The sequence below is a fragment of the Astyanax mexicanus genome, chromosome 9 (assembly GCF_023375975.1).
Source record: "Astyanax mexicanus isolate ESR-SI-001 chromosome 9, AstMex3_surface, whole genome shotgun sequence".
In the NCBI taxonomy this organism is placed as follows: Eukaryota; Metazoa; Chordata; class Actinopteri; order Characiformes; family Acestrorhamphidae; genus Astyanax; species Astyanax mexicanus.
The window spans coordinates 36,783,420-36,811,283 of NC_064416.1; the positions used below are offsets into that span (position 1 = coordinate 36,783,420).

Genomic DNA, 27,864 nt, shown 5'->3' on the forward strand with positions numbered 1-27,864 from the left:
AACAACAGACCAAAAAGAGGAGCTTGACAAACCCATTTCTGAGGAGGAAATTGTAGATGCGATTGCACTCTTAACCACTGGCAAATCACCTGGCTCAGATGGGTTTACAGTAGAATTTTACAAGACGTATTGTAAGGAATTAACTCCCTATTTAATGAATATGTATAAAGAATCCTTCACAAATGGCTTCCTTCTTCCAACCTTATCTGAGGCATTAATCTCTATCATCCTCAAGAAGGGTAAGGACCCACACAACTGTCAGAGTTATCGACCAATTTCTCTTAATAACTGTGATGCAAATATTCTAGATAAGGTCTTTAGGTGATAGATAAAGTAGTTGCAACACTGGTACATCCTGACTAGTAAACTGGCCGAGAGGACTATTGACAGACTTCTGGAGCCGCTCCATGGGGAGCCGAGTCTTTGCCACGAGTCGCAAAACGCTCCGCAGGGAGCCGAGTCTTCGCCACATGTCGCTAAACACTTCACGGGGAGCCGAGTCTTCAAAACGAGTCTTCGCCACGAGTCGCTAAACACTTCGCGGGGAGCAGTGTCTTCCCCGCAAGTTGCAAAACGCTCCGCTGGGAGCCGATTTTTCGCCACGAGTCGCTAAACACTCCGCGGGGAGCCGAGTCTTTGCCACAAGTCGCTAAAAGCTCCACGGGGAGACAAGTCTACGTCGCGAGTCGCTAAACGCTTCGTGGAGGGCAGAGTCTTCGCCACAAGTCGCTAAACGCTCCGCGGGGTGCCGAGTCTTTGCCACGAGTTGCTAAACGCTCCGCGGGGAGCCGAGTCTTCGCCACAAGTCGCTAAACTAACTGCAGGGAGCCGAGGGGAGCAGAGGGCAGGCCACTGGAGATTGTTAAAATCGGACGATTCGACTCCTACCTTCCAACTGGGCAGCAGCTAGTTCTCTATGAGGAGAACATTGTGTGGCATGATGGATCCAAGACTGTAAAATTACTGACTGTTCTTGTGCACTGAGATTTATTTCAATTTAGATATTTTAATTAGATTATACTAAGCCTGGGATTCAAGAGGTTAATTCTCCACTAATCTTCCCCTACTTCCATCTCCTTTACTCAGGTGCCTGTGTCTGTGTGCTCCCGACACTGTGTGGAGCCAAGTCTTCGCCGCGAGTCGCTAAATGCCCTGCGGGGAGCCGAGTCTTCTTTTAGAGCAAACTTAAAAGACTGCTCAATCTGCTTAAGGTGTTCTTTGGAAAGCATGTTAATTCATTGTGTTGCAGCTACATGGAGCTATTGAAGGGACATTTGGGGTACAGTGTCCCTATTTGCCCAGCCTATACGTTTTGGGAGGTCCAAGTCCTTTGATTTCCTTGACAGACTATAATTCTGATTAAATCCAGGCTTTAAGTGAATGGTACGAGTTAGTGGCGTCCTATTAAAGACTCTCTTTTAGGCTGATAGGGACACCTAATAAGTATTTTAAGAAATGGCAAAGAATCCTGGCTCATATTGGTAATCAGTTTACTCTGGTATTTACTACTGTGTATTTTAAGCAGGCTATGTCAATTGTACTATAGTAGCATTACCGAGTAGCCAGCGTGCTCAGAGGAAAGTGCAGTGACTCGCCTCCGATAAAGCAGCTCACAGACGCTTTTAGCCGACCAACATCACCCTAGGAGTGATGAGGGGAAAGAGCGCCATCTACCCACCCAGAAACAGCAAGGCCAATGCTGCTCTCTCTGGGCTCCGGTAGCTGATAGCGAGCTGCATGACTGCCTTCCTTTCAAGCATGATCAACTTCCTCTGTTGATGATGTAATTCTGTGTCATATCCTTGATTCCACTAAAACGGGTGCAAACTGGTGCGGGCAGGTTCACTGAAAAGCACCAAAGAACCAGATATTCTGGTCGACCCATATAGCTCAGCCCTCAATAATTTGAACAGGAACAGAACCTGTTTTCTGAGTGAGAGGATTCATTCTAACGAGTGCAACATAAGCTGCCCACTCCAAAGGCAGAACCATTTAGCGAGAAAAAAATTAAACATTTAATGTCAGGAGTACAGGAGTACGGAACTCATGCACGCATGCGTGTCCTTGCTTCAGTGCATAACTCAGCCCATTGTTTAATTTCCCTACAGAGGGGCTTTTCATTAATCTCCCTCTATAAATCTCCAGTCACTGCTGCTCTCCATACTAAACTCTGTGCGGGCCTCCGATGTGACCTGACGATCAGGACATGCAGCTCCTCCAGGTCACAACACTTCTGCTGATGCTGCTGCTGCTTATTCTCTTGTGCCCTGAACATTCTGCCTCTGAGATAGAATGTGAACGCTGGGCAGACCTGGACTCTGGAGTTTTCCAAAAGGAGGGCCAGATAATTCTGGCTGGATATTTTCCCATCCACTCTCAGGATGTTCCTCAGGAGCTGAGCTTTGAGAGTGCACCAGGCAAAACAAGATGCAAGGGGTAAAGACAACCGCTGGATAAAATTCCTTGATGAACATACTCTGGCTTTGCTGTGTTCTAAATTTCTGAATCTGCCACAATGTTTAATTATGCAACCTGTCTGAAAATATAATGCTCATCTTGTTATTTTTGATACATGTTGTTAAATGTCTGGATTTGCACATAGAATAAGCATAGCTATTGCCTGTATTAATTAAGGAATACCCACTGATCATGTCAACAGACCTAATGTTATATGATATTCTATATTATATATTTTTGTTATAGTAATAACAATTCATATTAATTAATTTTAATAACAACTAACTTTGTTGTCTGCTTTTGATTGTCCTGTTGCTCCAGGTTTAACCTTCGTTCGTTCCGTTGGTCTCAGGCCATGATCTACTTCATTGAGGAGATCAACAGAAACCCTAACCTGCTGCCAAACATTACGCTGGGATACAGGCTGTATGACCATTGCTGGATGGTGGCACAGTCTGTAAGATCATCTTTGTCTGTGGTCTCTCAATCCCTGAAGAGGAACAGTACAGGAGCGTGCTCATCTCCCCCCATTCCTTTAATTATAGGAGACCCGTCATCCAGCCTGTCTATGGGCATCTCCAGACTGCTCAATCTGTTTAAAGTCCCACTAGTGAGATGCAAATTAACTGTGTGCTCGAATGTGCATATTGTGAAAACATTTATTGTTAGCCTGTTCTATATGATTTTCTCTTTTTTTTTATATGTAACTGGAAATGTTTGCCCTTCATAATTTCTGTTTATCATGCAATGGTTATGTTCATGCATTTGGTGTTTTTTAAATAGTGCCAAAAGATATGAAGCTTAGGATTCTTTGTTGTTTGTCTTGAAAACATCCTCTCTCTCTCTCTCTCTCTCTCTGTTTTTCTCTCCTTTAATATTCCCAGGTTAGCTATTTTGCCTCATGTGCCTGCCTGAGCGATAAAAAGAAGTTCCCATACTTCTTCCGTACAATCCCCAGTGATGCGTATCAGGCCAGTGCTCTTGCCCGCCTCGTCAAGCACCTTGGTTGGACATGGATAGGCGCAATGGGGGGTGACGACGCCTATGGGCGAACTGCCTTGGAAATCTTCCTCGCTGAGGTGACTCGTCTGGGCCTGTGCACATCTTTCCAGGCCATTATTCCCAAAGTACCCACTCAGCAGCAACTCGAGAAATTAGTGAAGATAATTAAAGACTCCACAGCACGTGTGCTGGTGGCTTTCTCCCTTGAGGAAGACATTCAGCCTGTGATTGAAGAGATGATCAGGCAGAATGTAACAGACAGGCAGTGGGTTGCCAGTGAAGCGTGGGTAACTTCCACTCTCATCTCCTCTGGCTACCCCAATCTCAGTGGCACTATCGGTTTCGCCATCCGCAGGGCTGACATCCCCGGCCTCAAAAAATTCCTCCAAAATCTGCAACCTTTGGCTGAACCGTATAACCCTTCTGCTAGAGAATTCTGGGAAATACAGTTCCAGTGCTCCTTTAATAAAGACTTACCACTCGGTATGGGAGATCTTGAGCACTATAACCGAACCTGCACCGGACAGGAGAGGATCGAGGACACTGACACCATCTACAATGATGTGTCCCAACTCCGAGTGACGTATAACCTGCACAAGGCAGTCTATGCTGTAGCACATGCACTACACAACCTGCTTATGTGCCAGAAGGAAGGGGGCAGTTCTGATAAGCAGCAGCAGTGTCCAGATATCTATAACCTGCAGCCCTGGCAGGTATAACAAACCCCAGAGCAAATGTTTGTGGACCCCATGTCAAATTCTTAACATGCTTAAAAACAGACATTTTGTTTTTACATAGTTTAACTTAATACAATAGCAGGTCCATATGTGATGGCACATTTAATATGTAAATATTTTTTACCATTAATACAGGTTGTTGTTGTTTTTTAAATTATATTATAGTAAAATGTTGCTACAATTTTCTTTTTTCTGTTTGCTAGGTGATTCCCTACCTAAAGAAAGTGAACTTCACCAACGAGTTTGGGGACTCGGTATATTTTGATGAGTTTGGGAACGCAGCGGGGTCGTATGATATTGTAAACTGGCACAAGGGAGCAGAGGGCAGGCCACTGGAGATTGTTAAAATCGGACGATTCGACTCCTACCTTCCAACTGAGCAGCAGCTAGTTCTCTATGAGGAGAACATTGTGTGGCATGATGGATCCAAGACGGTAAAATTACTGACAGTTTTTGTGCACTAAGATTAATTTCAATTTAGTTATTTTAATAAGAGACATTTTATAGAATACTAAGCTCAATAGGTTAATTCTCCACTAATCGTCCCCTACTTCCATCTCCTTTACTAAGGTGCCTGTGTCTGTGTGCTCAGCAAGCTGTCTGCCCGGCTACAGGAAGGCCACACGTAAAGGCCAGCCTCTCTGCTGCTATGATTGTGTGCCCTGTGCTGAGGGGAGCATCAGCAACAGCATAGGTAATCAGATGAGTCGTGGAGAACAATGTTAAGTCTTGCCTGCTTCAGCTAATTCAGAAGGGTGCTACAATAAACTGAAGGAGGCAATAATAAAAAAAAAGTTTAATAGCAAAAGTATATTTTACTATTACAATAATTTATTACAATATTTTTCTATTTCCATCTTCTAATAAGATCAGCTTGATCGTTTAAATCACTTACGCAGGTTCATCAAATCTGGTGACAGTGCAGAGCATCTACCACTCTGGCTTTAGTGATGATATGGGTTTGGAATAATTCATAACATTTTTATAACTGTAACGAGTAACAATGCAACACATAAAACGTATCAAAGTATTAAACTCATGGAAAATATGTACTGATACAGCATTTTAGCACTTAAATACAGTAGTGAAGTAGTTCTAATTTGTTACTATACATCTCTGCATCCATGTATCCAAGAAACACACAGATATGTTTAATTAAAAGTGAAAAAGATCTTTTTTACTGCCTACCCTCCCACCAAGTGAAAAAAGTGTGGATGTCGGCCAAGCATAAGCTGAACGTAGGCCTGTCCAGTGATTCTTACATCAGTTGATAAACTGTTGATATATCAGCTGATATAATGTTTTTTTGTTCTATACATATTGAAACAGACAAACCCTAAACCCAGTGCCAAGTTCTGAATTTATTGGACGTGTTTCCTTAGTTAACATTCCCTCTTCCTGCCTGTTTTGTGTTTTTCTCAGACCAGTCGGAGTGCACGTCCTGCCCTGAGGACCTCTGGTCCAATCCACAGCGTAACAGCTGTGTGGAGAAACAGATTGAGTTCCTGTCCTACACCGAGGGTTTCGGGATGGCCCTGGCAGCCACAGCCATCGTGGGCGTTGTTGCTACCTCTAGCGTGGCTGTTATTTTCCTCCGTCACCGTGACACGCCCCTGGTCCGTGCCAACAACTCTGAGCTGAGTTTCCTTCTGCTGCTGTCTCTCACTTTCTGCTTCCTGTGTGCCCTCACCTTCCTGGGCCAACCGTCACGCTGGGCCTGCCCACTCAGACGCACGGCTTTCGGTTTGACCTTTGCCCTATGCCTCTCTTGCCTGCTGAGCAAAACTCTGGTGGTCCTCATGGCCTTCAGGGCCACTCTGCCCGGCGACAACACTGCACGCTGGTTCCGGCCCCCTCAGCAGCGAATGGGCGTGTTCCTGTGCTGGGCCTTACAGTGTGCCATCTGTGTGGCTTGGTTAACCACGGCCCCGCCTTATCCAGTGAAGAACAACTGGCTGTACAGAGACCGGATTATTCTAGAATGTCACCTGGGCTCTGTGGCGTTGTTCTGCTGTGTGCTCGGCTACATCGGCTGCCTCGCCGTCTTTTGCTTCATCCTGGCCTTTCTGGCTCGGAAGCTTCCAGGTAACTTTAATGAAGCTAAGTTCATCACATTCAGCATGCTCATATTCTGTGCAGTTTGGATCGCCTACATCCCAGCTTACGTCAGCTCTCCTGGGAAGTTCACTGTAGCTGTGGAGATATTTGCTATTTTAGCCTCTAGTTTTGGGGTACTTCTGTGCATTTTTGCCCCCAAATGTTACATCATCATCTTTATGCCTGAGAAGAATACCAAAAAGTATCTCATGTCTCAGAAAGTCAGGTGATCATAGAGCAGCTCATCACTCCTGACGAAGATCTACTATCCTGTTGACTTTAGTTTCAAACCTAAATTCAGTCCACTTGACTAATCTGATTATTGAATCCAGAAATCTGCTGTTTGCTAAATGAGGTGTGATAGATTTGTGTTGGAGGTGGAACCTGTATGAAGGTAGATCTCCAGGAAGAGGGTTGGTGATCACTACTCTAAATACTGTACTTTACTGAACACAGGAGGGGAAAAAATAAAAGTGTGTATTTTAAAATGCTGATCTCTTTCATGACTGAACTTCATATTTATTTATAATTACTTCATGTGAACAATGAGTACATAAATGGCTGATTAGCTAGAATAAAAAGGAGACCATTACTAGGCCTATTTATAAAACAAGTGCTTCCTTCCTGTTTTCACCACCAGAGAGCACTGATGTTCAAGTGAGCTCTCTCAGTAAGACAGAATTCCACACACAGCCCAGAACAAAAAGGATGAAACTACACAAGAGTTGAGGACAATCATTAATATGCATATTAAAAGGGATCCAGGGTTTTTAAATAATTCAAATGTATTCAAAGATGAAGCTATAAAAGCATTTTTACACTTCATTTATGTAACTATGCATATTGTCTCATCAAAAGTAATTCAAGTAGTAACTGAGAGGTTTATTTAAAATCCACATGAACTCTGTTGGTTTTGAATAAAAGGGTCACTTCTTGTCATACTATAAATCTTCTTTCTGCATCAGCAGCAATCCTTCACAGTGCCCTGTGGTCTACTGAACTGCTCCTGGGAGAACAGCAACAATCTCCTGATACTATTAGACAGGATTAAGCAGGAGAAATAGCCCAGAGCCACAAAACAACATCTTTATTCTTACTCTGTCTCTGTGAAGATGCCTGCAGCGTTTACAGTTATGAACTGCTCCCAAATGCCACTAAACAGCCTTTAATGGGGCATTACTCCACAGGCTTCAATAGACAGCCTTAGGCTAGGCAACACCTGAAGAGTACTGACAAAATGTCTCTTTTTTCCCCGCATTAAAGGGACTTTATTTAACCTAAAGGCTGGTGTACGTCATAGATTTTAAGTGTAGTGCTGGTGCTTCAGATCACGGTAAACGGAAATGAACTGTTAGATTAAAATATATGTTATAATTTTGTGTTTAATACGAAGTTGCTATTTTAAAATCAGAATTACTAGACAATAGGAGGAAGATAGTTTTATTGTAGTGTGTAATTGCAGTATTATTAAATAAATATTAAAACTTGTTCAAACCTTTTAAAATTTTGCATAAACAGTAATGCAATAAAGATAGGGCAGAACATCTGGGTAATCACTGTCAACAGTACTTTGACATTACTAATACATGGGTGCTTAAGTAATATTTCAACAAATAATTAATAGACACAAATTAAGACATTAATAATGTTAACTAAATGTTTATGCTTAAGAATGTTGTAAATAATAATGATTTAAATCATTATTATTTGTGATAATAATTAGTTGTAAAATTGTTGCAAGTACTGTTAATTAATGTACCCTTACTGTGATAAGTGTTACCACAAAGTATATTCTCTTTTAAATATGATTTATTTATTTCCCAATAAATAAACTTAAATCTATTTTTATTTAGAGGTTTATATTTGATAAAAATATATATTTATATAGCATAGTAAAGCACAGCAATTATAGCATTATTTGTTGTAATATTAGCAATGTCAATCAGTCAGTGAGCATTTCTTACATATGTGCACGTTTACTGGATGACCACTAAGAGGTGTTGTTGAGAAGAGTTTGTACGGTTCAATATTCTATCTCTGTAACTTTTCATTTTAGTGAAAATCATACTTTTCTACCAACAGAAACTGATGTTGTGACTATTCCTTTTACTATTTTTCTACCAATCACTAACTTTTGCAAACGCATATGCACAGACATACTGTCTATATTTCTCTCTCTGTCAGGCCTAACAGTCATCTGAAGGCCCTGACAGTCCGTGAAGTGTTAGCCCTGTCTCACTGCTTTGTGATCTCTCAGAGGAGCCCAGGCATTGTCCCTTAGAGCACCTCAGTTAATGGGCAGCTGCTACAGGCTAATTAAAAACTCACTGAATACAGCAATAACAAGCACATGCTAACGGCTCCATCCACACGCTCCGCTCCAGCTGACTGATTAGGTACGGCTGATTATATTAGTATTTTCCATCCTTGTTGATTATGAGGTTTGACCGTAATCAACAAACAAAAAAAACAGTATACTAAGACGTCTAGAGTCTAAATCTTTAACGTTACAAAACAATGCTGTATGTCATAAATATGACATTTTCTCCACATTTCAATTTGATTAAAATTGTTTACTTTGGTGCTTTTATTTAATTTTGAATAATTTACACATAAAAAAAATTAACTGAGTACATAAATAGATTGAAAACACAAATGATCAGAACACCCTTTAAAAGGTTTTTTTCACAGGGTCTTTAGTTTTATATACATTGTAAAACAGGGTTAAAAACAACTCAACCTGTCTAACACCACCTAACAATCCCATTATTTTTCTTTATGCATCAACTGTTTTTATTAGAGATGGACCGATCAGTGTTTTTGGGACCGATTTTGATACCGCCAATAGCGATCTTGGGCGGGTGCCAGGCAAACCTGGTACAGATTCTCCTAGTTACATTCAGGCCTAAGCAAACACTGGTAATTTATGCTGATTGTAAATAAACAGAAGAGTGTTACTGACCCAAAGCTAACTAGCTCCATTACTCCTGCTGCTGTTAGCTTGTGAGCTAACTAGCTACATTACTCCTGCTGCTGTTAGCTTGTGAGCTAACTAGCTCCATTACTCCTGCTGCTGTTAGCTTATGAACTAACTCTGTGACTCCTGCTGCTGTTAGCCTGTGAGCTAACTAGCTCTGTGACTCCTGCTGCTGTTAGCTCGTGAGCTAACTAGTTCCGTTACTCCTGCTGCTGTGAGCTTGTGAGCTAACTAGCTCCCTTACTCCTGCTGCTGTTAGCTTGTGAGCTAACTAACTCTGTGACTCCTGCTGCTGTTAGCTTGTAAGCTAACTAGCTCCCTTACTCCTGCTGCTGTTAGCTTGTGAGCTAAATAACTCAGTGACTCCTGCTGCTGTTAGCTTGTGAGCTAAATAACTCCGTGACTCCTGCTGCTGTTAGTTTGTGAGTTAACTAGCTCTGTTACTCCTGCTGCTGTTAGCTTGTGAGCTAACTAGCTCTGTCACTCCTGCTGCTGTTAGCTTGTGAACTAACTAGTTCTGTGACTCCTGCTGATGTTAGCTTGTGAGCTAACTAGCTCTGTTACTCCTGCTGATGTTAGCTTGTGAACTAACTAGTTCTGTGACTCCTGCTGCTGTGAGCTAACTAACTCTGTTACTGCTGCTGCTGTTAGCTTGTGAGATAACTAACTCTGTGACTCCTGCTGCTTTTAGCTTGTAAGCTAACTAGCTCCCTTACTCCTGCTGCTGTTAGCTTGTGAGCTAAATAACTCTGTGACTCCTGCTGCTGTTAGCTCGTGAGCTAACTAACTCTGTGAGTCATGTCAGTCAGTTTCTCTCAGTCGTAGATTTTTTTATTGGAGCGTTGAACTTTTTTTTTAGAGGCTGTCAGTCTAGCCCACCACAATTTCTGCACTCTCTCTTTACATTAGGAAAAAAATATATAAAACTTAAGCCACCAGAGGGAAATAGCCACTCCAGAATGTCCTCATGGTTTGTCTGGCCTCTAGAGGGTGCTCACGAGTCTCATAGAGCATTTGAGCAAAATCAGGGTTTTATAAATGCTTGATTATTTTATACTAAAATATGCATTTTTATAATAAAATTAACAATATTAAATGTTTAAAAAACACAAACATAATGTTTAAAGCGTTTAACTCCACTTAAGAGCTCACCCACAGACTTTCCTCAAACTGGCTTTGGCATTACCCAGCTTTGAGGAGTTGAAGGCTCCAACTTAAATACAGCTAACTACATTTCTGCATTTTTAAGGTGGAAAGAGAACATTTAAATAGACACTGGCAAGTGAGAAGCTAACTTTCTTGTCTGAACTTCATTATTTTTTTTTTATAAAAATGGAGCCAATTATTAGCAATGAAAGTCAGAATGGGAATATTTACTGGTAAACACAGTGGTTCCCTCTTTTTTCTGAAGGAATGTTAGCTAGCTAGCTTAGCTAAGTAAGTTAGCTTAGTTAGCTAGTTAGCGTTCTAAATAAACAGTCAATGTTTCAAGATAACTAAGCTAACTAGCTAACTATTTTATAAATATATATAAATATAGCAATCTCCTAAATGTGTGTTCAAATGAGCAATGTTGAGGATTTGGTAAGGGCAATGGCAGACCTAGGATTTTTTCTGAGTAAGGGGTCCATAATGGCCCACAATATTGAGTTAAGTGAAAATTGTTTGCATTTAAATTTTGTCTCCTTTATTTTTGTGTGTTTTTTGTGGATTTGAGCTAGAATAATGCTTATTTTGTTTTTGGCATACATAAGCCAATATGAAATACATGTACTTTTTTAGAAAAATAAAAAGGTAAACATTTGATTTTTAAATAAATTGAAGTTGTTAATTGAAAGTTAATTGAAATAAATTGAAAGTGACATATTTCTATTACTTTGTTACTGTCTATCGCTGCTAACCTTAATATTACATAATATGAGAATGAAAGAGAATTACTCTAGAAAAACTGTCCAACTGGCCCAACTCAGCACTTAGCCTTATTGGATGAATCTCTATGTTTGTCACACAGATCGTAAAGTCAGAGTTTGGCAACAACATGAATTGTGTCAGCAGTCCAGACTTATGAAGGGGGTGCAATGGTAAGGAAATGTTTTCTTACATTCTTACGCTTCACCTAATAGCTGCCTCTAATGTGTTAATGTGCTATTTTACAAGGCAAAAATTCAGCATTCTATATCTATATACGGTCTCTGAATAAAGAACATAGTTGTGACATATCAGAGAGTCCTTTCCATTAATTATATGTAATTACACATTTTTATAGTGAATTACAGACACACAAAGTAATAGTCCAATAAAGGTCCAGTATTTTAATTTAAGAGAAAATTCAAGAATTAATTAAATAATTGATTTAATAAAGGTTGAGTTTAATAGTTTTTTACAGTGTGTTTTCTGTGCTTTATAATCCTTCTTTCTCTCCAGTCTATAAGTGTTGGACACTGTTCAGGGTCATAAGGACAGAGAGCTGTTTTAGTTGTACTCTTGGAACTTATTTCGAGCTTCTTGATTGGCTAATCTTAGATTATATAAAATCGTGTCAAAGATACTTCAGTGAAAAATTAAAAAAGCAGAAAGTAATGCTGAAGGTTGATGACAGCAGCAGCAGATTTGCAGGAACGTGCAGTCTGTCCAAACAGACTAAAAGCACTGATCGATTCTTATCTTCATGTTCTTTCCAAATGTAAAAGGACTTCGTCGAAATGACTGACACAAAGCCATACGCTGGTGTCTTACAGCTAGTAAGCACAATTGGAAAAACACGAATGCGATTCATATGACGATAAATATTTCACCTGACAGTTTGGAACATGTCTAGTTACTTAAATTGCAATACTTTAGCAGAGACTGACAGCACAAATTGCATTCCACATGTTACAGTTTATTTGCCATGTAATCAAACTTTCCAAGATGTTTGTTTTTGTCTTTAGCGAACTTCCTTTGAACCTGCACGTCTGGCCAGGTTTGTTTGACAGATTTGTTCAAGCAAGAATGCTTGAGTTGTTGCAAGACACACTCCTCCACCTCCTCATATTGCCTCAAACATGCTGAAGCCCTTCAAGACAGTCCTTTTGGAACTGCTAAGAAAAACACAGCATGACCAGCTGGTCAAGGTGGTTCAGCAGGTTGCTTATCTTGACTCTAGACCAGCGTAAAGTATGTTTTAGGTGAAATGTGATTAGCATTAGCATCACCAGAAATTAGCATCACCAGGCCAGTTGACCAGCATTACCAAAATTAATTCAGTGGTCGATTAATCGTTTGTAATTTCACTGCACTACACAAAGTACATGGGATAGAAACACAATGTGGAGGAGTGAGGGCTGCTCACTTGTTCAGTTCACACAAATACATTTGATTACACCATTAAGCCTACATTTTATATTTGAGCTTCATTGATCATTATTTATTTGCTATGTGAAACTATGTGAGACTTTTGTCGAATAGCCCACCTCTGTTTTCCCCCAGCATTCCGAAATACAGAGCTTTTAATCGATGCTCCCAATGCTAGCCATAGGAGCATATAAATATTCTCTATTTTTACACCATTAACAAGCTCAATGTAGCTCCAAAAAAGGGTAACATTCACAGGTGTGCAGATTTAAACAGGTGAGGTAAACATGTATTAAAACAAAAGCCATGTTCACAGAAAGCAGAGATTGAGTGGATTCCAGATTAATTGGCAGACTTGTTGACTAATGGACTAATTTGAAAAATAATTGTCAGGTTATTTAAATACCAAATAATTTCAGCCCCAACCCTAGTTTACAATTAATGGATACAGTTTCTTCTGGATGACCAGCATTTAATCCTCCACGACCTTCTAAACACCCTCTAAAAGCCAGCTACCAGCAAAATACTATTGTATTGAGCTGGATTTTGCATTCAGATAAACCCAACAAATCATATAATAGCTAATGGTGCATCTGTGTTTGTGTGTGTGAACACACGCATGCATGTTTTTGCAGTAGTTCATAACTCAGCCCACCGTTTAATTTCCCTACAGAGGGGATTTTCATTTATCTGCGTCTATAAAACTCTCCAGTCACTGCTGCTCTCCATACTAAACTCTGTGCAGGCCTCTGATGTGACCTGACGATCAGGACATGCAGCTCCTCCAGGTCACAACACTTCTGCTGATGCTGCTGCTGCTTATTCTCCTGTGCCTCTCACACGGTGCCTCTGAGATGGACTGCGAGCGCTGGCAGGACCTGGACTCTGCGGTGGTCCATAAGGAGGGCCATGTGATTCTAGCTGGATTGCTTCCCATCCACTCTAAGGGAGAGGAGCAGGAGCTGAGCTTTGTGAGTTCACCAGGCAAGAGGAGATGCAGGGGGTAAAGACCATTGCCTCTTGAAATCCTTGGGGCTGAGAATGATAAAAGCCCTGTGGTTTTAATGTGATGCAGTGTGTTTTGCCAATAACTGATCCATTGTAATAATATGCTGGCTGTGCTGTCGACCCAAGATCATGTAATTTAACTTTGCATTAGGGCTGGTCAGTCAGATTGATGAAATTGTCATTAAGTTTATCTCAATATTTTGTAATTTTAGCATTTTCTGAGCCACCAGAAATAATTTTCATGATAAAAATGTGCATTGGAAATGCTCTAATGAAAAACATGTCAAACATTCTGGTTTTACAGAAGACAAAAATGTTCTTAACATGTTTAAATGGATGCCAATATTATTATTTCTTTTGCTATTCTGATACAGAATAATTTACACAATATTCAGAGCAGCTACAGGGTTCAAATGATGTAGAAACCTAAACATTGAAAAAAACATTGTGAATTTGTTATATGTTCGTTGCACAGGAGCAATATATTGCATATGTTTTACATTGTCTGCTACTGAATGTGAATGGTCATTTTTACCTGTAATGTGTAGATATGGTTTCGTTCTGACTTTGACAAAATGCCTTTTTTAGGGAATTGTAGATATATATATATATTTTTTGACACTTTCTCTATTTTTTGCCAATTTTTAAATGAAACATCTGAAAATCTGGACTCAGATTTTTGTAGCCTTTTAAAATATGTTTCTGCTTTTTTTGCTGGTACATTATGTCCATTATATTGCATACTGTAAATATATATCTTTAAGTATTGTAACTAGGGCTGAAATGTATATCATGAAATATTTTTATTTTAGTCGATACACTATAATTACAATATCAGTACAAACCATAAAAAACACAGAAAAATGCCAAAATGTTCACAATGGATGTTTGTACCTATAAACCTCTCAAAAAGGTATCAGCTAATTTATGCAGTGATGTGACAGATGCTGTATTATTATCTATTGAAAAGTCACAAATGTGTTTAAAAGTGTTATTGAAACATTTCCACTATTTATGTTGATGTTGAATTACTGTCCAGCATTAAGTTGAATATATTTATTCATATTGCTCATCCTTGTTGATTGCTGTCAGACCTGTTTACATTGAGCCAATGTGGCTGCTGGTTTTCAAATAACTGCCTGTCTGGAATGAAAACCTGTGGTCAAGTTTGACACCCGTGTTCTTGCTTATTTATGCAGTTTATGGTGTGTATTATTGGTGATAACCACTGACTTTGATCTGCTTTTGATTGTCCTGTTGCTCCAGGTTTAACCTGCGTGCGTTCCGTTGGTCTCAGGCCATGATCTACTTCATTGAGGAGATCAACAGAAATCCTAACCTGCTGCCAAACATCACGCTGGGCTACAGGCTGTATGACACCTGCTGGCTGGTGGCCCTGTCAATGAGATCGGCCTTGTCTGCTGTGTCTCAGCCCCTGAAGAGGAACAGCACAGGGGCGTGCTCATCTCCCAGTATCCCTGTAATCATAGGAGACTCTGGATCCTCCCTGACTATAGCCATCTCCAGACTGCTCAATCTGTTCAGAGTCCCACTGGTGAGACACAAATATGGCCATGTACTGTGTGTTTCTCCTGTGAGAAAGCCTTAATGTCTTAATTATAGTGTTGTCAATCTCTGAAAAAAATCTGATTAATCACAACAGAAAATGTGTAAATAATTGTGATTAATTTACCTTTTTTTCTTCTCTAAAACATTAAACTTTTTTTAAAGGGTATCTACATGTAAATTAATGATCAATGTTAGATTGGCAAACTTAAATTCTGTTTATATTATCGTGGTATCAATCACTGGAAAATTAATTGTATTAAACCTCTATGTATAAATGTTTTATTTTTGGGGGGGGAGAAAAAAACCCACTGTTTTTGTATTATTCCCCTAACAAAATTGTATAATGTTGCCCTGAGGCAAAAAAAGAAAAACATTACTTTAGTAAGCTAATTATACTTATTTGCATATTTGAGCAGATATAATTTTACCATATAATTGTATTGGTAAATTATTTTAAATTAATAATTTAAAGAATATTCTTATGTTAACAATTGCTGGCAGTGCATCCCATGTGGCTTTGGAGGATTGTTCCACAGACAGATCAAATGTCAAACACAAACCTACCCCTAAATGTATAGGACAAAGTCATGTATTTTGTTTTTAAAAAAACAAAAAAGTAAATAATATATAATCACCAGAAAAATGTTATGGTACCTCAGGGCAACACCATGCCATAGAGAATTAATCAAAAAATATTCTTTGTAACAATATATATATATATATATATATATATATATATATTTTTTTTTTTTTTTTTAATGCTGGTACTTTACTTTAATATAGTTTTATAATATCTTTGAGTAGTTCTGATGCTTTTAAAAAATATAATATTTTAATGTGCTGAGTTACTGAATTTAATGGGGAGCTTTAATGGAGAAAATAAATGTTAGTTTAGCTATATTCCACCTTTAACAACAGTAAGCAACATTCTTACACGTCTTATGTCACTAAAGGTAACTGCGTAGGCCAAGTCAGACCCTGCTAACTTTTTCACCTGATTAATTTGCATTTTAAAACAAAAAATAATTTTTAATGTTATCGGATGTTAACATTGACAGCACTACCTAATAATAATAATACCATTTCTTGAGTTCCATTCATTGTGGTACTGTTCATGCCCTGTAGAAGCAGTGGGCCTTTCCAGATGTAATAATAAATGGAGTTATTATGGGGTTCTATTATAACGATGTCTGTATAAAATCTCCTCTCTCCCCTCCCTCTCTTTCTTTCAATATTCCCAGGTAAGCTACTTTGCCTCATGTGCCTGCCTGAGCGACAGAAAGAACTTCCCCTACTTCTTCCGCACAGTCCCCAGTGACAACTACCAGGCCAGTGCTCTTGCCCGCCTCATAAAGCACTTTGGTTGGACGTGGGTAGGTGCGATGGGTGCTGATGATGCTTATGGGCGAACTGCCTTGGAGATGTTCAGTGCTGAAGTGACCCGTCTGGGCATGTGCTTGGCTTTTCGTGCCATAATTCCCAAAGTACCCACTCAGCAGCAACTACAGGAGCTTGTACAGATAATTCGAGACTCTACAGCACGTGTGCTGGTGGCTGTTGCTACTGAGGAGGACATGCAGCCCTTGATTGAAGAGATGATCAGGCAGAATGTAACGGGCAGGCAGTGGGTCGCCAGTGAAGCATGGGTAACATCCACTCTGTTCTCCACGATCTACCCCTCTCTCAGTGGCACCATCGGTTTCGCCATTCGCAGGGCTGACATCCCCGGCCTAAAAACATTCCTCCAAAATCTGCAACCACTAGCGGAACCATATAATCCTTCTGCCATTGAATTCTGGGAAACACAGTTCCAGTGCTCCTTTAATAAAGACTTACCACTCAGTATGGGCGACCCAGTCCAATTTAACCGGACCTGCACCGGACAGGAGAGGATCGAGGACACTGAGACCATCTACAATGATGTGTCCCAACTCCGAGTGACGTATAACCTGCACAAGGCAGTCTATGCTGTAGCACATGCACTACACAACCTGCTTATGTGCCAGAAGGAGGGGGGCAATTCTGATAAGCAGCAGCAGTGTCCAGATATTCTTAACCTGCAGCCCTGGCAGGTAGAACAAATCCCAGTATTCAGTGTTGTGTTTGGTTTAAAACAGGGCATTTCTGTCTGTCAATAACATATATGGAATTACTATTAAGTAAATAAGGCATTTAGATTTTTTTCTAATATTATTTAAGCAATAATACGCTCAAGGTATTGAGGCATAGGGACATGCCGCATGCCGAGTGTATTATTGGTATTTTACCACGGTTCCATTATCGCTGTTTAATGTTTTAAATTAATCTAAAGATTATAAAGAATAAACAAACAAACAAAAGAACAAATAAATAACTGATTGTGTTAAAAAAATCAAGGACTTCGAGATTTTTAAAAATTACTAAAAGAAGGAATTAAAAATATATAATGCAAAACATGAATAACGGCCATCATGTAAATTACTACATAAATACATAAATAATACTGAAGTACAGAAACAAATTACAATTACAAAAGTAGATATGGAACATATTCACAAAATTGATTCTGGCACATTCTGTGCATTATAATTGTAGTGTATAATTTTTCATACCATCAAAAAATGTAATAAAAAACATTTATTTTACTTTTTATTTAAAAACTGTACAGAGTAATTTGAGCTCTTCTTGAATGTGACGGTTCTGTGGTCCTGGGCTCAGTATTCTGAGTTTTTAGTATTTATACTGTCCCCAGCAACCCTGACCCATGTAACCAACTTATTAACAAGCACTTTCTGAGTTGATATGAGTGTGTTGGGGTTGAGGCGCATGGCTGTAATCTTTGAAACGATGTACATATCTTGCCTTTTCTTACTTGCTAGGTGATACAATACCTGAAGGAGGTGAACTTCACCAACATGTTTGGGGACACTGTAAATTTTGATGAGTATGGAGACCCTGCAGGGTCATACGATATCATAAACTGGCACAAAGGAGAGGAAGGCAGACCACTGGAGTTTGCTACAGTCGGACGCTTCGACTCCTCTCTACCAACTGAACAGCAGCTTGTGATCCACCAGGACAAACTCATGTGGCACGCGGGATCCAAGGAGGTGAAATCACTGTCTGCTTCAGATTAATATTTTCTATTTATTTTATATATTTTATAAATATATATATATATATATATATATATATATATATATATATATATATATATATATATATATATATATATATATATATATACATATATTAATGTGTTATTAATGTGTTATGTGGCATGTGTTATGCTTTGTCTGCCTTTTTACTGTTTTTTTGTAGTTAAAATATGAAATATTATGTCTCTTGGTAAACTGTGTGTCATAATTAAAAAGAAAACCATTTTAAATCCTTTGAAAAGGTTATACTACACATGAACTTGACTATATTTCATTGACTTAAACATTAATGAAAGATGTCCAGTGCCATGCATTTTATTTGATCTGTTACAGTGTTTAATATCAGAAACAAAAATTATAGTATATTAATATAATGTATTGTATATAAGATATTATTTTAGAATAATCATTACCTCTCTCTATTTCTGCCCCTCACTGGATCTCTTTCTGTACTGTTTTATTGTACTCAGGTGCCTGTGTCTATGTGCTCAGCTAGCTGTCTGCCAGGCTACAGGAAGGCCACGCGTAAGGGCGAACCTGTCTGCTGCTACGATTGCGTGCCCTGTGCTGAGGGCACCATCAGCAACAGCATAGGTATGTCCCAATGATACACTGTAAAAAACAAAACTTAAAAATGTTCTTCTTAATGTGATTTTTAAATCAGCTGAACAGGAAATTGCACTGTATGGCACTGTAAACTAGAGCAAACTAATTGCCTTAACTTACATTATTACGTTACATGTTAAAAGTTAGTCTAACTAAATAATATGTGTTGGCAAAATTATAAAAACTACATTGCACAAGAGTTTGACTCTTTAGTTGAATGGGGTCTACTGAGCAATTCTGCAGGGGTTTTCACCTGCTGTTTTATATTTTATGTTGTGTATTGGCAATGTCCTCCCACCTCTCACTCACCGTCAGTGTGTAGTCATTCTCCACAAATCTTTGGATTTGTATATGTGTTATATAACAGTTAACTGTCTGGCTCATAGTCTTCAGTGTTGAAGACTATAAGAGCAAGTTACTGTGTTTTGTGTTGCTGAGTGTGGCTATTTGCTGGTTTCCAGCTGGTTACATTTGCATTACTTTTTATGTTAATTTTTACATATTAAAGCAAATCTATTTTTATAAGGTGTACCAAATATTCGGAAACCCAAATTATTAGGTCAGCAATGGCAAAAAAAAAAACACTATATAATCAAGAATGAGTGAAAAGACAGAATCATTTATACAGAACTTTGACTAATTTATTCTATAAATAATATTTACGATATTATAACAATGGGATGAACAGCTGTTTTAACTGTTGAAATATTGGAAATCTAAGCTTACTGTAAATAACCAGAAGCGCTTTACTCATCCAGTGAGTAAAGAAACAAACAGTTTTGTGCTGAAATAGAAGGGAAACATGGTGACACCTTATGCTTCTTATGCATGAAAATAGACCAGAAAATAGACATTCATTAATAGTGCGCTTTAAAATACAATGCGCCTTATAGTCCATAAAATACGATAATGAAAACCTGCAATGTCTGATATTTTACCTTTGGATAAATGGATTAATTTTGTTTGATTTTGGTTTTGCCTAGAAGTTTTCATGTCTGTGCATGAGTGAAAACAAGTCATGGTAGCATAAAATAAGTGATCGTTGTTTAACACATTACCCGTAAGATGGGGGGCCAAACACTTTTAAAATGACTCTGAAACTGAAGGATTAAAAAAAATCTTCATATTCTAGCTGAAGAATGTTCATACTGCAAATGTGAAGTTTGGGTTTTTTATGATGTTTACTTCACATCTTTTTCTGAGTTTAATTGGCTGATTGCAAAGCAATGTTAACTGTTTACATGAATTCATGTAAATGTGTTGTTTGGATTACTGACAATTTGTGATGTTCTGCATTAATCGGATTATACACTCTATGTAAATGCACTCACTGTCTCTACAAACTCAAGTTCGTAGCAAGACTGTAGCACAGCAGTGCTTGTGGAACCCCTCTTGCTCATTTTTGTGTATTTAAAAGCTCTTTCAACACCTGTCATTCCTCTCTAACATAATAAGCCTTAAAATAAACCCTCTAATAAAATACACCATACAAACCACAAGCTTTTTAGTTAATGATTAATTTATAAGAAGTGTATTTATTTGAACATGGGTGCACGTGTAATGTAAGCCCTACTTTGTTCTAACAGACTGCTCCCAGATGTCTTGTGGACAGTGGTGTTCATGAAATATGATCCATTAAAACCCCCTGAAAGACCCCAAAGGGAAAAATAATGTTTATACAATGTATTGCAGTCCACCTTATAGTGTTAAGCTCTAGAGGTAATAGAGTACTAACTTATTTATTCAGGTAATGTTCCATACATATTTTGTGTTTTTCCTCAGACCAGTCAGAGTGCACGTTCTGCCCTGAGGACCTCTGGTCCAATCCACAGCGTAACAGCTGTGTTGAGAAACAGATTGAGTTCCTGTCCTACACCGAGGGTTTCGGGATGGCCCTGGCAGCCACAGCCATCCTGGGTGTTGTTGCGACGGTCACTGTGGCTACTATATTTCTCCGTCACCGTGACACGCCCCTGGTCCGTGCCAACAACTCCGAGCTGAGCTTCCTTCTGCTGCTGTCTCTCACGTTCTGCTTCCTGTGTGCCCTCACCTTCCTGGGCCAACCGTCACGCTGGGCCTGTCCACTCAGACGCACAGCTTTCGGTCTGACCTTTGCCCTCTGCCTCTCCTGTCTGCTGAGCAAAACTCTGGTGGTCCTCATGGCCTTCAGGGCCACTCTGCCCGGCGACAACACTGCACGCTGGTTCCGGCCCCCTCAGCAGCGAATGGGCGTGTTCCTGTGCTCGGCCTTACAGTGTGCCATCTGTGTGGCTTGGTTAACCACAGCCCCGCCTTATCCAGTGAAGAACAACTGGCTGTACAGAGACCGGATTATTCTAGAATGTCACCTGGGCTCTGTGGCGTTGTTCTGCTGTGTGCTCGGCTACATCGGCTGCCTCGCCGTCTTTTGCTTCATCCTGGCCTTTCTGGCTCGGAAGCTTCCAGGTAACTTTAATGAAGCTAAGTTCATCACATTCAGCATGCTCATATTCTGTGCAGTTTGGATCGCCTACATCCCAGCTTACGTCAGCTCTCCTGGGAAGTTCACTGTAGCTGTGGAGATATTTGCTATTTTAGCCTCTAGTTTTGGGGTACTTCTGTGCATTTTTGCCCCCAAATGTTACATCATCATCTTTATGCCTGAGAAGAATACCAAAAAGTATCTCATGTCTCAGAAAGTCAGCAGGTGATCATAGACCAGCCATAACTGTGCAGTGGGGTATGAAACCCAGCACAGTTTGCTGATTTGCCTGCTCTACACTGTAAAAAAAAATGAGATGTTAAAAAAAGGTAAGAAGTTTTAAGCAACAGGTGAATAAACTTTCTGTTCTGATAAGTAAATGGAACTTGTCTAAGCCACGTAAAATATACTTAAATAAATGATCACAGTATAACTAAAAACACAATGTTATGTCAACTTATTTTTTGTTCACACTCATTATTTACTCAAAATATTCAAGTTGATTATACTCCTTTAAAAAAAAACAAAAAAAAAAAACAACTAAATTCAATCAGTCTCCACACTAGCATTTAGCTATTTAGCCTGCTTATAACCTTCCAGCTCATCAGAAACTCACATATGAGCCAAAAGTAACTGAGAACTACCTAGTTATCTAACCACTATCAAAGTATTTCTACAATTACATTCTTATAATGTTATTTGGCATGTAAAATTTTTATATAACTTTTAGGAGAAAAAAAGCATTTAATGTTACTTTTTTGCCAGTCAAACAGCAATGACTTTATTTCCAAAACTAAATTCATTCACCTGACTCATCTCCCAGACATCTCTCAGCTTAATCTCAAGGAAGAAGGTTGGTGACCACTGCTCTATATACTGTACTGTACTTTACTGAACACAAGAAATAAAAATAAAATCATATATTTTAAAGCTTTGATCTTTTTTATTATTGGTCATTATATTTTTTATAATAACTTTGGGTGCAATTTATTATTCTTTCACACTTTAACATGTTTGTGTTGTTCTAATATTAAGATCATGAACTCGCATGGCTAAGTATTTATAGTTCCTCTAATACTAATATGAGTCTGAACACTTTGGAGAACCTGAGAATGCTGAAAAATAAAGCATTTTAATGAAACAGATTAAATAATGCTGTTATTTCTAGATTACCACTATCAGGCATTATAACATTTGTCAAGCAGTGTTTTCTGTTTTTTTACCACCAGAGAGTGCTGATGTTCCAATGTGCTCCATCAATTGAGAGCAGAGCTCAGCAAAGACCACAAAACAAGCCAGGCAGAGTAAACTGTTTCATGTACACACACCTAATGAAGCCTAGTCTCAAGCCATGTGCTCTGAGATGAAAGACGTGAAGCAGAAATCCTCTACATGGTGGTCTGTGTGTCATTCACAGAACCAGTAATCACTGGCATTTGTGAATCCTGGTGTTGCTCCAAACCCCCCAGCATGTGTTTTACATATGTACCAGTACTGTAATTCATATCAGTGCACCGGAGGCAGTGTACCAAAATCACCAACTTTTGAGTTAAAATTGTGAGCAGCTTTGAGTACCTATTAATGTGAATAGAAGCAGTACAAGTCAGTGTAATACCTCCAAGAGTACTATTGTACTATATATATTATTACAAATATATGTTGCTTACATATGCAAACATATAATATTTATAATACACAGCATATCTACTTACAGAAATATTTTACAGAATATTTACGGAAAAACAAGAATTACCTGCATTATATTACATTATATTACATCATATTGCCTTTCCATGGGCACAATGGTTAATGTTCAGTCTCACTTACATATCCGATACTGGAATGCAATATGATCATAAACATGATGTTTTTATTTATTCTTTTATTGATTCATTTATTGGTTTACAAAACTATAAAAATATTGAATCATCATAATTTTGCATAGTATTAAAGGGCTGCTAGATTTAATCAATTATTTGATTAATTGAGTTACTGTTTTAATGAGATTTTCAAAATAGAATAATCGAGATTATACATTTTTACACATAGAAATTGCTACAGGGAATTTGAGCTAAACTGCTGATAAGGACAAGTCTGTTAAAAAAATCTCTTATGGGGGCAGTTATTTTCATATTTTGTACTCTCTCTTAACTGCAATATTATTTTTGCACCTAGTTCAATATAAAAGTTGCTCGTAATGTTGAAAGTTGTTTGCTTGTCAAAAAGAATTTGTATTGGTTTCTTACAAATTGAATTATGCTTGTATGATTTTGATTCCATGGAGAAAAAAAAAGAAAATTAAACAATATTTTGCGTATTTGAAAGGTGCTGCTTGTTAACATTTTGGCTACTAATCTACTAATAAAAAAGAGAATCAATCAGAATAAATTCAGTTTTGTAACAACTACAAAAAAATACAAAAATAATCATAATCTACAATCATTTGTATATTTAAAAAAACATTGAAATTTCTCTTTTTTACAATATCGCCCAGCCCTAATATTAATAATCATCATGAAATTTATATTAACAGCTTATCCAAATAACCTTTTTTATTGTTGTATACTTTGATTGCCTTTTTTTCTTTAAAACTTCCTTACTTTTGCTCTTTACCTCCAGGCAAAACCCAGCTCTCCCTAACTCGATCTGTGTCCACTCCGCAGAGCTGTCCAACTCCTTTCTCAAAATCCGTTCTTGAGCTCTGACTGTTCCACTCTGTTGTTTGCAGAATGAACTGATTTAGGTCTGCATGTGTCTTTCAGTATTTTCAGTCTGTGCTGTAGTTATGTTGGTTGCGATGGTAACGAAGCAGGTGTGAAAACACTGCCTGGAAACCTGTTCACAGTGTGCTATCAGGTAGAAATCTGGTTTAAGCATTCTGATATCTGCAGTTATGAAATCCAAACCACATCTTAAAAAGCTTAAAGTTAAAAAAGTTTTTTATTTTCTGTTTGGACATGAGAAAGCATACATACATCTACATAGGTAATGATTGGTTTATAGTTTTGGGTAAAGCCTTTTCTGGACTATAGCATTTTAAATGAACAATTTCTTTTGAAAAGAAGATTTAGTTTAATTCTAAAAGGATAATTCTGGTGTGGAATGGACGAGTTAGGATAAGGGAACAAATTGCAAAATTAATTCCATGGAAATGCATGAATATTATAGAGATATTATTATAGAGTGCTGGTGAATATACATTATCTATGATGATGGGCATGGTGTCTTAAAATGAGGTTTACTGCTATCTTGGCAGTGGAAAACACAGGGGCATCATTGGCTAGATTCAACCTAGACAAATTTCTAGGTCAGACCTTTGTTGCTTATTGCTATCTTGGCAACACAGGCAGTCCACGTTTGCCCAACGGATGTACACCTCCGCTTATTACGCACACATTGAGATACAGCAATGCACAAATCAATAAACAGAATACAAAATAAACATAATGGGTGGGCATATAGATTTTTTTAAAGCCAGAGCTAATGATGCTAGCTAAATTGATGAATGAAGTAAAGAAATAAAAATGTTGCATGTGACTTCAAACAGAAAAGATGCATTATAGGGTTCCCTACAGTGTATATTTATTGAATGAAACAATTATATAATACATGCAGAGGGGTATCAAATTAAGTCTGTGTTAGGGGAGATTAGCTGCTAGTAGCCAAGTTAGTAGCTTACTTAACAGCTAGCTGCTTATACTACAAGTTAAGCAACAAAAGGGTTACAAGCCAGTAACACTGAACAACAAATCACCATAGTTTAGCAAACATTACCTTGTGGAAGTTAGTTTAAACTGGAAGAAGTGTTAAATTCACCCTTATATATCCCTGCCTCTCAAGTTCACAGTGACAGGACCTGTCGCACTGAACCAGAACGTCTCTGAATGAACGTTTCCAAACAGTCTGCCTATTTTTTATGACTCAAAGAACCTATCACAAATAAACAAGGAAATATCTTTAGCTTGCACAGCAAAAAGAGTTTTTGTGATTGGTTCAGAGATTTTATTTTTTTAGATAATTAAAAAAATAGTCGTTGCTCGCATCGCGCCTTGTTTCTAATTCTGCTGGGCGTATATTTTTTCTGATAATGGTTAAATAAACTATGCCGGACATCATCCCTCCAGCAGCACCATTAGTCACTGCTATCAATGCTAGCTAAAGCTTGCTCAGTCTTTGTCCTGGAGGCACACTGCCCTGTACATTTCACAGTGTGTCCTGCTTGCTGTTAAACACCCATAATAACTCGGTAAAGTGTTGATAAGGATCAAATTAGGTGGATCCGATGTGTGTAAAGCAGGTGAAACGCTATAATTTGCAGGGCAGTGAGTGTGTCAGGACCAGAGGAAACTACATTACATTACATTACATTACATTACATTTGGCAGACGCTTTTGTCCAAAGCGACTTACAATAGTCAAGTACAATGTAAAATAAGTTTAAAGGTAAAAACAACTTTGGATAGGGATAAAAGGAGGTCAAGGGGAATAATAGGATAGAGGAGTGAAGGAGGGGAAGAAGGAAATGAGGTTAGAAGTAGTTAGTGTGTTAGAGGTGTTAAGAGAGTAAGTGCTCTTTGAAGAGTTGTGTCTTCAGGAGTTTCTTAAAGATAGTGAGAGATTCTCCTGATCTAGTAGTGGAAGGTAGTTTGTTCCACCATTGAGGAGCTCTGTATGAGAACAGTCTGGATTGCTTTGTGTGAATGTTTGGCAAAGCGAGGCGACGTTCATTGGAGGAGCGCAGCAGCCGGGAGGTAGCGTAAGCCTTCAGGAGCGAGTGCAGGTAGGAAGGAGCCTGTTCTGTCATCACCTTGTAGGCGATTGTAAGAGCTTTGAATTTGATGCGAGCATCAACTGGTAGCCAGTGGAGCTCAATGAGCAGCGGGGTGACATGTGCCCGTTTTGGCTGGTTGAAGACCAGACGTGCTGCTGCATTCTGGATCATCTGGAGTGGTTTTACTACACAGGACGGGAAGCCAGTTAGCAGGGCATTGCAGTAGTCGAGGCGTGAGATGACGACCGCTTGCACCAGGAGTTGGTTGGCCTGTTGCGTCAAGAACGGTCTAATTTTTCGGATGTTATAGAGCGCAAAGCAGCAGGACCGAGCAACTGAGGCCACATGGTGCGTGAAGGAGAGTTGGTCATCAACCAGAACACCCAGGTTCCTAGCAACCTTTGTCAGTGAGAGAGAGAGAGAGTCGATACTTATAGAGAAGTTGTGTTGAAAAAATGGTTTTGCTGGTATAACCAGAAGTTCAGTCTTTGAGAGATTTAATTGAAGGTGATGCTCCTTCATCCATGAGGATATGTCAGAGAGACACTGCGATATCCGTGCAGAGATTGAGTGATCTTCAGGTGAGAACGACAGGTATAGCTGGGTGTCATCAGCAAAGCAATGGTAGGAAAATCCGTGTGAGCGGACAACCTGACCAAGAGAGGTGGTGTATATGGAGAAGAGAAGGGGTCCCAGTACCGAACCTTGGGGAACCCCAGTGGATAAGGAGTGGGCTGAGGACAGCTGTCCTTGCCACGACACCTTGAACGAGCGCCCAGTGAGGTACGATCTGAACCATGACAGCACATTGTCTGAGATCCCCATGTTTGAAAGTATAGTTAGGAGGAAGTCGTGGTTGACCGTGTCGAAGGCGGCCGAGAGGTCCAGCAGAATGAGCACTGAGGACTGTCCTGCAGCTCTAGCAGTTTTCAACGCTTCAGTCACAGACAACAGAGCCCTCTCAGTAGAGTGTCCTTTTTTGAATCCAGATTGGTTCTGGTCCAGGAGGTCATTCTGGGAAAGGAAGCCAGAGACCTGATTTAAAACTGCTCTCTCGAGTGTTTTAGAGAGAAAGGGTAGTAGTGAGACCGGTCTGTAGTTATCAACCTGGGCGGGGTTGAGAGAAGGCTTTTTAAGCAGTGGTGTCACGTGTGCTTGTTTGAAAGCAGTCGGGAATACACCAGAAGTTAAAGAGGCATTGATCGTGTGAGTGATAGCCGGAATGATTGCAGGTGCGATAGTTTGCAGTAGGTTTGAAGGAATTGGGTCAAGCGGACACGTAGTAGGACGGCTACGTGTTAGGAGAGCCAGTGTCTCGTTCTCAGTGAGAGGAGTGAACGAGGAGAAAGCAACGCCTTCGGTGGAGGGACACCGGGCAGTAGAGGATGTAGTAGGACTGCTACATTGTGCATCAGTAAACTGGTTGCTGATGGCCGCCACTTTGCCAGTAAAGAATGAGGCAAGTGTTTCAGCCGTAAGGCATGTAGCCGGAGGAGGAGGCGGAGGGTTGAGTAGTGATTTAAATGTAGCAAATAGTTTCCGGGAGTCTGTGAGAGAGCAGAATTTATTGTGATAAAATTCAGCTTTAGCAGAGGTTGGCTGAAAAAGAAGCCAGGAGCAGTTGGTAATTTTTTAGGTCTGCTTGTTTTTTGTTTTTTTGCCATTTTCTTTCGGCAGCTCGGAGTTTGCAGCGTAGTTCCCTGAGTGTGT

General features: G+C 39.2%; 2 protein-coding genes across 4 annotated transcripts; both read left to right on the top strand.

The window, feature by feature from the left end:
- The first annotated feature begins 1,869 nt into the window (after positions 1 to 1,869).
- On the top strand, positions 1,870 to 6,781 carry LOC103039619 (extracellular calcium-sensing receptor-like). 2 transcript variants are annotated; one of them, XM_007231542.4, is made up of 6 exons: positions 1,870 to 2,436; positions 2,779 to 3,067; positions 3,342 to 4,172; positions 4,400 to 4,630; positions 4,767 to 4,890; positions 5,619 to 6,781. In XM_007231542.4, the coding sequence occupies exons 1-6, from the start codon at positions 2,207 to 2,209 to the stop codon at positions 6,521 to 6,523; spliced, it is 2,610 nt and encodes an 869-aa protein (XP_007231604.3). In that variant the 5' UTR covers positions 1,870 to 2,206; the 3' UTR covers positions 6,524 to 6,781. The 2 variants fall into 2 exon arrangements, with proteins under 2 accessions (XP_007231604.3, XP_007231605.4); XM_007231543.4 differs by having other exon boundaries at positions 1,871 to 2,436; positions 2,779 to 2,914.
- A 6,558-nt stretch (positions 6,782 to 13,339) lies between these two features.
- On the top strand, positions 13,340 to 21,847 carry LOC103042506 (extracellular calcium-sensing receptor). 2 transcript variants are annotated; one of them, XM_007231551.4, is made up of 6 exons: positions 13,340 to 13,606; positions 14,878 to 15,166; positions 16,422 to 17,252; positions 18,039 to 18,269; positions 18,788 to 18,911; positions 20,706 to 21,847. In XM_007231551.4, the coding sequence occupies exons 1-6, from the start codon at positions 13,377 to 13,379 to the stop codon at positions 21,611 to 21,613; spliced, it is 2,613 nt and encodes an 870-aa protein (XP_007231613.3). In that variant the 5' UTR covers positions 13,340 to 13,376; the 3' UTR covers positions 21,614 to 21,847. The 2 variants fall into 2 exon arrangements, with proteins under 2 accessions (XP_007231613.3, XP_022523029.2); XM_022667308.2 differs by having other exon boundaries at positions 13,460 to 13,574.
- Positions 21,848 to 27,864: the final 6,017 nt, after the last annotated feature.